This window comes from Culex pipiens, chromosome 1 (assembly GCF_016801865.2).
Source record: "Culex pipiens pallens isolate TS chromosome 1, TS_CPP_V2, whole genome shotgun sequence".
In the NCBI taxonomy this organism is placed as follows: domain Eukaryota; kingdom Metazoa; phylum Arthropoda; class Insecta; order Diptera; family Culicidae; genus Culex; species Culex pipiens.
Genome location: NC_068937.1, coordinates 61,787,378 through 61,799,711, shown reverse-complemented (window position 1 = coordinate 61,799,711; position 12,334 = coordinate 61,787,378). Strand labels below are relative to the sequence as shown.

Here is a 12,334-nt window from a genome sequence, read left to right as displayed (position 1 = left end):
AGTTATTGATGTAGTTTGGTTCAAAATTGTGTGCTCTTTCGAAAGAGCCTATAACATCCAGTACTTTGTTCTGGATATCAGGAGGAAATCCAGTTTTTTTCGCGAAAATTTAACACGTAGCCTTATGTATGGGACAAACTTCCAATGCGTATTTCTCAGCTTGCTGTTTTTGCATATGGGACATTTAAGTGAACATGGGCAGTATAGCTATTTGAAGTTAACAGTTTCAATAAACGGGTGCCACGATATCTTAACACTGCCTTGACCAAATCGGCTCAAAATTTTGGTGAAGACTCGTTAAACCGGTCCTGTGTGCATAACGAAGGTCGATTTTCAAAAAACTTATTATAAAAAAAGATAAAAATATGTTTGTGTTTTTTGCCTTCCTCACTGAGGTAAGGCTATAATCCTGCTCTGAAAATGAACTTTTGATTAAAAGCTCCTAGACCCACCTTCATGTGTACATATCGACTCAGAATCGAAAACTGAACAAATGTCTGTGTGTGTGTATGTGTGTGTGTATGTGTGTGTGTATGTGTGTGTATGTGTGTGTATGTATGTATGTGACCAAAATTCTCACTGAGTTTTCTCAGCACTGGCTGAACCGATTTGACCAAACCAGTTGCATTCGACTTGGTTTAGGGTCCCATACATCGCTATTGAATTGTTTGAAGTTTCGATAAGTAGTTCAAAAGTTATGTATAAAAATGTGTTTTCATAAATATCCGGATCTCAATTATATGCATGTAAACGATGTCCGGATCCATCATCCGACCCATCGTTGGTTAGGTAATTGAAAGGGCTTTCCAATGAGTCAAAAACATTGAAGATCTGGCAACCCTGTCTCGTGTTATTACCACTTCAGTGAAATTTATGTACTTTTTGAAGCCGGATCTCACTTAAATGTATGTAAACTGTGTCCGGATCCATCATCCGACCCATCGTTGGTTAGGCAATTGAAAGGCCTTTTCAATGAGTCCAAAACATTGCAGATCTGGCAACCCTGCCTCGAGTTATTACCACATAAGTGATATTTATGTACTTTTTTGAAGCCGGATCTCACTTAAATGTATGTAAACTATGTCCGGATCCATCATCCGACCCATCGTTGGTTAGGTTATTGAAAAGGCTTTCCAATGAGTCAAAAACATTGAAGATCTGGCAACCCTGTCTCGAGTTATTACCACTTCAGTGAAATTTATGTACTTTTTTGAATCCGGATCTCACTTAAATGTATGTAAACGATGTCCGGATCCATCATCCGACCCATCGTTGGTTAGGCAATTGAAAGGGTTTTCCAATGAGTCAAAAACATTGAAGATCTGGCAACCCTGTCTCGAGTTATTACCACTTCAGTGAAATTTATGTACTTTTTTGAAGCCGGATCTCACTTAAATGTATGTAAACGATGTCCGGATCCATCATCCGACCCATCGTTGGTTAGGCAATTGAAAGGGCTTTTCAAAGAGTCCAAAACATTGAAGATCTGGCAACCCTGTCTCGAGTTATTACCACATAAGTTATATCTGTGTTCTTTTTTTCTGGATCTAAAAAAATGCTGAAATGTGTGTCCAAACCACTCATATTACCCATTTTTGGTAAAAAGTGAGGAAGGCATCAACCACATAGGTGGATTAAGTTAGTTTTCATATATAGTATAGTCATTTTTTGATTTTTGATTTTAAAAAAAGGAAAATTAAAAAATCGGGCTTCGTCATGCACACGGGATATGTCTTGAGAGTCATCACTCCAAATTTTAGCCAATTTGGTCCATCCCATCTTGAGATATCGTTGCACCCGTAAATCAACTCTGTGTTTCGAGAAAAACGCTCAGAAAGTTTGACAGTCTGTAATATGAAATTTTGTGATTTCCTACATGTATGTACCCCCTTAATTCAAATAATCAATATTGTTTACTCATCTTAATGAATTAATATTGAAACACAGTCTAATGCTTTACTAAAATATACTCTTGAGATATTCCAAATTCAGACGGTTTCTTTTATTTCTTTAAAATTACTGTAAGGTCGCTGTAAATATTTTTGCCTTCCTCACTGAGGTAAGGCTATAATCCTGCTCTAAAAATGAACTTTTTATTAAAAGCTCGAAGACCCACCTTCATATATACATATCGACTCAGAATCGAAAACTGAACAAATTTCTGTGTGTGTGTATGTGTGTGTGTGTGTGTATGTGTGTGTGTGTGTGTATGTGTGTGTGTGTGTATGTATGTATGTGTTCAAAAATCTTGCCAAGTTTTCTCAGCACTGGCTGAACCGATTTTGATCGAACCAGTTGCATTCGACTTGGTTTAGGGTCCCATAAATCGCTATTGAATTGTTTGAAGTTTCGATAAGTAGTTCAAAAGTTATGTATAAAAATGTGTTTTCACATATATCCGGATCTCAATTATATGCATGTAAACGATGTCCGAATCCATCATCCGACCCATCGTTGGTTAGGTAAGCAAGAGACCTTTCCAACGAGTCCACAACATCGAAGATCTGGCAACCCTGTCTCGAGTTATGACCACTTAAGTGATATTTATGTACTTTTTTGAAGCCGGATCTCACTTAAATGTATGTAAACGATGTCCGGATCCATCATCCGACCCATCTTTGGTTAGGTAATCAAGAGACCTTTCCAACGAGTCCACAATATTGAAGATCTGGCAACCCTGTATCGAGTTATGACCACTTAAGTGATATTTATGTACTTTTTTGAAGCCGGATCTCACTTAAATGCATGTAAACGATGTCCGGATCCATCATCCGACCCATCGTTGGTTAGGTAATTAAGAGACCTTTCCAACGAGTACACAATATTGAAGATCTGGCAACCCTGTCTCGAGTTATGACCACTTAAGTGATATTTATGTACTTTTTTGAAGCCGGATCTCACTTAAATGCATGTAAACTATGTCCAGATTCATCTTCCAACCCATCGTTGGATAGGTAATCAAGAGACCTTTCCAACGAGTCCACAATATTGAAGATCTGGCAACCCTGTCTCGAGTTATGACCACTTAAGTGATATTTATGTACTTTTTTGAAGCCGGATCTCACTTAATTGTATGTAAACGATGTCCGGAACCATCATCCGACCCATCGTTGGTTAGGTATTCAAGAGACCTTTCCAACGAATCCACAATATTGAAGATCTGGCAACCCTGCCTCGAGTTATGATCACTTAAGTGATATTTATGTACTTTTTTGAAGCCGGATCTCACTTAAATGTATGTAAACGATGTCCGGAACCATCATCCGACCCATCGTTGGTTAGGTAATCAAGAAACCTTTCCAACCAGTCCACAACATCGAAGATCTGGTAACCCTGTCTCGAGTTATGATCACTTAAGTGATATTTATGTACTTTTTTGAAGCCGGATCTCACTTAAATGCATGTAAACAATGTCCGGATCCATCATCCGACCCATCGTTGGTTAGGTAATCAAGAGACTTTTTCAACGAGTCCACAACATCGAAGATCTGGCAACCCTGTCTCGAGTTATGACCACTTAAGTGATATTTATGTACTTTTTTGAAGCCGGATCTCACTTAAATGTATGTAAACGATGTCCGGAACCATCATCCGACCCATCGTTGGTTCGATAATCAAGAGACCTTTCCAACGAGTCTACATAATTGAAAATCTGGCAACCCTGTCTCGATGACAACTTAAGTTATATCTGTGTACTTATTTTTCTGGACCTTAAAAAATAGCTGAAATATGTGTCCAAACCAATATTACCCATTGTTGGTATAAAGTGAGGAAGGCATCAACCACATAGGGGGATTAAGTTAGTTTTTGAAGTTAATGTCCCTCGACTCTAACCAATTCGAAGTTAAAAAAATAAATAACACGGCCACGGCGACATACACTTTGAAAAATATTTGCAACGGCCTAACAAGTTCAAAAAAAAAATTTTTGGCGCCCTGATTTTTTGGACCAATTTTGAAGAAGGGGGGGGGGCGACATATACTTTGAAAAATATTTGCAGGCTGCAAACATTATTTTGGTTTCATATTATAAAGCTAGCTGCGCTTATTGTGGTCTTCATAAGTATTGAGATGTCCAATTAGTATTGTTAGTACATGTTCATGGTTATTTCAAAATTAATTAATGTTATCAAGGAAGATTTCAAAGTGTACATTTCAGGGTTTCATTTTGATTCATTTTTAAACAATCACTTTCACAATTTCAGGAAAAAGCGCGCTGACAAAGTTGTCTGCTATGGCGAGCTGGGCTGTTTCGAGGAGACTGCCTATCTGGAGATGCTTCCATCGTCACCGGAGGAAATCGACACCAAGTTCTACGTATATTCGGCCAAGCACAGGTGAGAAATCAGTAGTTGCATTTTTCGAATGACATTTTCAGCTTGTCGTGCGTGTATCTATAGTGTAATTAGCGTTTAGAACCTTTAACATGCAAGTTAAGCGAGTTTTACCAGCTCAGCACCTCGTTTTCCTCGATCGATGGCGAAGGTCAGTGCCTCAGGTGAGAGCTGGCAGGCAGGCAGGCAGTCAGGCAGTTGGCCTAGGGAGGTGCTTCACGGTGTGTCCCTTGTTGCCCAACGTGCAAGTTTGATCGATCGATCGTGTGCATCGATAGCTCGTGTGTGTGTGTGTGTGTGTGTTGCTGTGTATTTTCAGCACGTGCTCACCCATCAACGAACTCGTCGTCATGTTCAATGTCTTGGCGAGAGAGATCACACTGCAAAAATTAACCCGCTAGCATTACCGTTGGCTGGGGTGACCCTGTACTTTGTTTAAATTTTAAATTGATAGGCCGATTTTCTGCGATTTTATTTACGTGCACCGAGCCACGTAGCCCAGTGGTAACACTTCCGTTTCGTAGGCGGTAGATCGGGGTTCAAATCCTGGCTCGGACCAACACAACTGGTGATCTTTTCTCTTCTGGAATCGATTGCTTAGTAAAGGGAAGGTAGTGAATCGTCACGAACTGGGCCTTATCACGACACCTTAGAGAGGCGACCTATGGAATGTTAACATTAACCTCAACATTAAGTTTAAAATGAAACTGCCACTGAATCCGCTTTGTAAATGCCGGTCCCGATACTCTTTAAGGGTGTTCCCCTCAGGAACTGGGAAAGATTTACTTTTTTACTTTTACTGATTTTTTTGTACGACCGGGTCCGGTGGTGTAGTGGTTAGCGTGGTAGCCTCTCACGCCAGTAAGGCCTGGGTTCAATCCCAGACGGACCCGGTGGCATTTTTCGAGGCGAGATTTGCCTGATCACGCCTTCTATCGGTCGGTCCATTTGCATGAGAGGTTTTGGGTGATTCACCATACATAACCTTCGGACGCCTAAATATAAGCAGGAACTTGCAACAGAGACCACAAAAGACCCAGGGGTCGTTAAAGTGGATTGCTCTGCTTTTTTTTTAATTTTGTACGAGCTTACAATATTTTATATAGGTATTTTAAAATATGATTGAATACGAAACTTGACTATTTTTTGGAAGGATCGCTCGATGCAAAGCTCTTGAATTTAGAAGAATTGAACATCAATTGAAATTTCACGCCTCTGTGCACATCCTAGAGACAAAAGGCGCTATCTGAGAGAATTAATCTCGAACAGCGATGGAATAATCATCATCAAAAGAAAATCTCTGGACATTCATCGAGAGAAAAAAATCCGAAGGGAGCATAGCTCTCCTCTCTCGCGCACTAAAGATCGGTAAAAAGAATCTTTAAAAATATCATCTTGATTATTCGGTGGAAAATCTTTTTCACTACTACACTTGCAAGTGTAACGTCACACGTCGAAAAATGACCTGTCACATTTTGTAGATGGGCAATGTGTGTAAACAAAGTGAAATAAACATTATTAATTGGTGCTGACAAGGAAATTCACAAAAAATCATCAGCAGATTGATTTTCTTGGAGAATTTCGGGAGCGATTTTCTTTTGCGTGATTTGCCTCCTCTCTCTTTCGCGGGTGAAGATAGTTCGCAAGCGAAATTGATTTTTTTGCGATTATTCCATCCCTGATCTCGACATCATCAAATGCATTATTCTCAAAGTACCATCTATTGATTGTTCACATATAAAAAATGTCGACATCGAGAATCTGGCCCGAGACTACTTAATGGGATGAAATATTTTAATAAACAATGTTGTGATAGAGTGCATTTGAAAAAATCTTTCTTTAGCAATGTGCACAATTCTACCAATAAAATTTGACTTCCCAGTTGATGGAAGCAAAAATTAAAAAAAAGTTAAAGGAGTCAAAACACTCAATTATACGGCACGTCCATACATCATGCGCGATAAGTTGCTAATGTGCACGCATCAGGTGAATTGTGGAAACTCGATTCGATGGCCTGCCGCTGTTGTAGGCGATAAAACAAACGGATGAAAAATATTTTTTTAAAGTTGAATGCGTAACATGTTGCCATTGAAATCGCGGAAAGGACAATGACATGCGCAGCGCAAGGTGGCGTATGTGCAACGGAACGAGATTAAAGCAAAAAACATGTTTATGATCACGTGGCCTTCAATTACCTGATCCATTTCTGAGCTTATGAGGTGCGATAGTAATTTATTTTGACCGTCAGCAACATAATGAGAGGCAATATTAGTTTTCACAAATTCAAGGTCAGCTATGGTCATTAATTAAAGTAATTTAATCAATGTTATATTGCACATGAGAAGAGATGTCGGTATATTTATAATTTCATAGAAATCAAACTTTAAAGATTTAAAAAGAATAGGGTCAATATCTTGCAAAATAAATTTAAGATGCGCTAAAAACTTCACAGCCACAAGATGTTGATGCTGCTGAATAGCGAGATCACGAATGAGCTGTTGCAGCGTTGTCGGAAGATGATTTTCACTTTCATTATGGGTGCTCCCTTCAGCCAGTTTACCACGCGTAGGTTATTTACACGTAAAGGAAAAAAGCCACAGCCAATTCATGCACACACGAAAGGTGCTAAGCGACAAAAACGAGGCTGCTCCAACGCGTCGTTGCATCATAAAAGATGCTAATAGCCTCTAGTCTAGTGGTCCTCTTACTTCCGTGTAATCAGGGAAAGATGGTAAAAGGTGGGGAAGATTGTGCTGCAGTCCTGACATAACTTGATTATCACTTTTATCATAATATGTTATTATTGGGATCGCTAAAAATGAGATCATACTTATTATATCGTAGTCACTGTCAATGTTTCCCTAATCGACAAAATCATGATAAAATATTGTTCCAATCTTTTTAGCTACTTTGTCACACGTGGCAATAGTGAAGCAGATTGTCGCAAATACGCAATAAAAATAATGTTTACATTTTTATAAATACTCGGCAACCCAGCAACCAAATTGTAGCAAATATTCTGTTAACAAGTGACGAATGGCCGAATCGCTAAAAATATTATCCTACTTTCATTTCAGGAGTGAGAAACCCATCTTGGAGTTTTACTACGACGAGATTGCCCGGACCAACAACGGAACCGGGGCGTCTTCGCCGGCACCGACGTCGCCGGCCGCTGCCAAAAAAGCCAACGGAACCACTCCCGCCGTCAAACATCGGTACGACCCGGAAAAGATCTACGAAAAGTTTGGCAACCTGGAGAACGTAACGGCTCGGGCCATCATCCATGGGTTCGGATCCAGCTGCACGCACGTGTGGGTCTACGAGATGAGAACGGCTCTGATGGCAGTGGTAATTGTTCTTGTCCTAAATTAACTCACTAAGATAAACAAAGTATCTTCACGTCGCTCTTTGCTTAATTTTTGTTGATTACTTGCAGGAAGATTGCATGGTGCTCTGTATGGACTGGGAAAACGGTGCCACGCTGCCAAATTACGTCCGAGCTGCGGCCAACACACGCCTCGTGGGCAGACAGCTGGCGTACTTGCTTAAGGGGCTGGAAACGCACAATAGTTTAAACATGTCTCGAGTTCATTTGATCGGTTTCAGTTTAGGTTCTCACGTGGCTGGATTTGCCGGGACCGAACTGAAGGGCCTGCACAGGATCACCGGGCTTGATCCTGCTGGGCCACTGTTCGAGGCGCAACATCCACACGCCCGATTGGACGATTCCGATGCCGGATTCGTGGATGTGATCCACTCGAACGGAGAGAATCTGATCCTAGGGGGGTTGGGGTCGTGGCAGCCGATGGGAGCCGTCGATTTTTACCCCAACGGAGGCCGAGTCCAGCATGGCTGCTCGAATCTGTTTGTCGGCGCCGTCACTGACATTATTTGGGGTAATTTGTTCATCTTCTCATCTCATTGTTTCGTTCAAAATGAACCATTTCAAAATAAACTTCTTCTCAGCTCCCCCAGCCTCCGTGGAAGGACGTTCCCTGTGCAACCACCGCAGGGCGTACAAATTCTTCATCGATTCCGTTGCGCCAAAGTGTCTCTTCCCGGCGTTCCCTTGCGACAACTACGAAAACTTCCTCAAGGGCGAGTGCTTCTCGTGCACTCGGATCGAGAACGGGACCGAAACGTCGGTGTGCGGAAATATGGGCTACTACGCTGACCGTTCCGTGGGCCGTGGCCAGTTGTATCTGAAGACTCGCGAAGAAGAACCGTTCTGCGCTCACCAGTACAAGCTGCAAATACTCAGCTCCCAAAACGAGCTGCCCTTGCGGACGCTAGGCCGACTCGAAGTCGAGCTGGAAAGCGACGGAGGACTGACGGAAGTTTTTACCATTACGGAGTATCGTATCGATTTTAGTTTTTCATAACAAATATCAAATGGGGTGAATAGAGACTGTGCAGTTTGAATTTTCTTTGGAAGTTGATGATGAAGCTGAAAAGATAAAACACCAAGTTTGTCAAGACTTGAAGATATGCGAATGTGAAACAGTCATTGGCCACCAACGGTGCCCGCCGTGTCAGTTTGTAGATCTCGAGGGAAGGGAAAGGAATGTTAGTGAGGATAGGATAGAACAAAACTGCATCATTCTCACAAAATTAATTAACATGCCTATGGGACATGTATACGAAGATGGGCAGTATATAAATTTTGAAGCTATAATTCGTAGTTATTGGGATTGGGAATTCTACACGGTATTTCCAAATGTTGGGCATTGACTTAATCATATTAACAATCTCATGTCTGCTTCACCCCGTTTGATATTTTTCGCCTGTAAAGCCTTCACGAAATATGAGAATTTTCTCGTTGAGCAACCCATGAGCGCAAAAGCAAATCATACTTTATCATTACAGAAAGGACGATGCGGAAATATTAGCCGGAGAAATGATCTCCCAAATACTCGTACCACACCCGGCACTTGGTTTCCCCAAAAACATTACCCTCACTTATCTCGCCTACAAAGGCTGGCTAACACGAGGCCTTTCGTCGTGGAGCATCGAGAAAATTATCTTGAGCGACGGATTCGGGAAAAGGTTTCGTTTGAATTTTTTGTTGTCTGGAGATGAAATTGTAATAACTGTTTGTGTCTTTCAGGTTTTCATTTTGCAAACCCATGCATTTAGACTCGAACAAACCGGTCCACATGACGTTGGTTCCGGGAGAGTGCGAAGAAGACGAAGATTACAGTCACGGTCCGACCGATGAGAATCAATCGACAGATTCCCCTGAAGACAGTGACGAGGGCGATGACTACGACAACAACACATCGAAGGGACAAAGTAACGAACGCAATGATATAAATCCTCATTCATACTCACAAAGTAGCTTCCGCGGCAAAGAGACCAGCGACCACGACAAGAACCTCGACAACCAACCGTGGCAACCGATCGTGATCGATCTACCGCGGAGTTATCGTAACACCGACCCGAACGGCTCATATCCGGTCTACGTGACTCCGTCGACGACGACGGTTAGCACACCGACGACGTTACGGGTTATCAGCGAACCGGTCCTGAAGCGAGGTCAGCACGAACCTCGTCGACTGCTGAACAAAACCAACGACCGCAGCAGTGACAAACGCTCGATCGAGACAACTTCCAGCGGTAAGAACAATATCACCGGCGCGATCGTACCGCCGCCGCCACCACCTACCGAGAACAAGATGATCACCGTTCAACTGTTTCCTTATCGGTTCGCCAATGTCTTTGAAAAGGCCGAACGTTACGCAAGACTGACCTTGTTGCCATTACTTACGGAACAATTTCCACAATTTTTCAAGTCCAAATCCGACGTACAACCTCCCCCAATAGAAAATGTAGAGTTCAACCAGACAGAACCCGTGCCCACGATCTACAAGACGAACCGAACCGAAGACATGCTGGTGCCAGCTGCCAGCAGACGGGTTGACACGCACGTAGACATTCTGGCCACCAGAGGCGAATCGTTGGGCGAACAGAGAAACTTCAACGGGCCAGAAAAGATTGATATTTTACCTCCAAGTACTCGCAAAGCGTTCATCAGTGAGGATGCACTGTTCCGGATGCACCGGATAGAGGAATCCAGTGGAACCGTGGACCCTTTCAGCGTGGACAGGGAAACTCCAGAGGACTCCATCCGAATCGACTTGCCAACGTTTAAACCACCTAAAGCAAAGATGATGCCGCTGGTTGACCAACAGCGCTTCATCCCACTCAACTATGAAAACGGTAACAGTGTGAAAGAGAGAGATTCAGCAGTAGCAGTAGCAGCAAGCAACGTTATGGGTGATATAAAACCAAAAGATAGCACAAGCTGAGGGAGAGAGAGAATGGAATGACAGTATTTAATAATGTGTAATTATTGATAAGAGTTAAACTATGATTTAAATAAATATATACGTACTCGAATACGTTTGTCTTTGAAAATTTGCGTTTTAATTGAGTACTGTGAAAGCCACACATTAGTTCCATCAACTGTTTAAGGATGCACAACCATATTCGACACCTTTTGGGGTCCCAAACAACCCTTTCAAATTTTAGGGCGTTTAGTTGAAACGGGGACGGTGGTGTAGTGGTAAGCGTGGTTGCCTCTAATTCTAGCTGGGTTGTATTTAATCCCAGTCGGCCCAGATTGCCATTTCTGACTGATTCTTTCGTAAGATTCTGATTCAATGATATCTCTGGCAACACTACGCACTAGGGTAGGTACGTTTTTCAAAAAGTTCTCCGATCAAGTTTTAGTATGGTTCCCCTTGTAGGGCATGCCCATAGGGACTTTCATGCCAAATATCAGCTCATTTGGTTGTAAATTGGCTGCGCGCATCAGGGTTAAAGTTTACATGGGAATTACTATGGGAAAATGAAACTTTTTGTTCAAACGCTTCTACAGGTCTGGGAAAATCACGCGCCAACTTGTGGTAAGGTTAGGCATAAGGGGAATGGTCTGGAGAACACTTTTCCCGAAGAGAGCATACAGATTTGTTGTACCTAGAGCTGGCGCATCGGCAAACAATCCGATGTCTCCGGAATCAACGGTTTTCCCTTCAAAAAGCATAAAATTTTCCTTAGCATGCTATGAAAGCTTGATGCACACCGCGACGCCATATGTCAGGTAGCTAACACGTGGGTGAGAAACGGCTGGAATATTCAATTGCAAACCTTCTTTCAACTAGAAAATGATCATTTCGAGCAATCCTGATATTATTTAGTGGAATTCAGTATCTTTGCATAGCAAATTTGTGTTTTGTTGATAATATTTCAACCACGTGGTAGCTACCTGACATATGGCGTCGCGGTGTGCATCAAGCTTTCATAGCATGCTAAGGAAAATTTGATGCTTTTTGAGGGAAAACCGATGATTCCGGAGACATCGGATGTTTGCCGATGCGCCAGCTCTAGGTACAACGAATCTGTATGCTCTCTTCGGAAAAAAGTGTTCTCCAGACCATTTCCCTTATGCCTAACCATACCAGAAGTTGGCGCGTGATTTTCCCAGACCAGTAGAAGCGTTTGAACAAAAAGTTCCATTTTCCCATAGTAGGGGAAATCTACCCTTTCCAATCAAACACCTATCTTCGTCATATGGAGAGTTTGATGCTCGATTAAAGCTCCAAAAATACTATTTGGGCTATAAACTTACCAGCAACAGCACCGCCTCGAGTAAGCACGCAAATGTATGCCACTTACTGGCCAAAAAGATCACATTTAATGCACTTTTGATCATAATTTGTATTTTGCGAGACCACTTCTCATCATTTTGTTGGCACACACAGTGACACACACGAGAATCCCTCAAACGCTTAATGAATATCGCCAAAATTAACGTTTCACTTTCGCTTACTTTTTCACGGCGCTTAAGATATGAAATTGCTTCCAACTACCGGCAACATGTTCTTTTGATCATTAGTAAGGCACTCACTTGAAGAATAATCCCGAAAAATATAATAAATTAGCAAGCGCCATCAAAAAAACAAACGCGCCAAGTCGTTTGACGTTTCAATTTTCACTTTG

General features: G+C 41.9%; 1 protein-coding gene across 2 annotated transcripts in view; it reads left to right on the top strand.

Moving 5' to 3' along the window:
* Positions 1–10,750, top strand: part of LOC120419885 (uncharacterized) — a 60,709-nt gene extending 49,959 nt beyond the window's left edge. For both annotated transcript variants that reach the window (XM_039582751.2, XM_039582750.2), the window contains 6 exons: positions 4,205–4,336; positions 7,411–7,681; positions 7,770–8,229; positions 8,300–8,687; positions 9,200–9,379; positions 9,441–10,750. In XM_039582751.2, the coding sequence (XP_039438685.1) occupies positions 4,205–4,336; positions 7,411–7,681; positions 7,770–8,229; positions 8,300–8,687; positions 9,200–9,379; positions 9,441–10,641 (2,632 nt within the window). In that variant the 3' untranslated portion in view covers positions 10,642–10,750. The remainder of the gene's footprint in view (positions 1–4,204; positions 4,337–7,410; positions 7,682–7,769; positions 8,230–8,299; positions 8,688–9,199; positions 9,380–9,440) is intronic.
* The last annotated feature ends 1,584 nt before the right edge of the window (positions 10,751–12,334 follow it).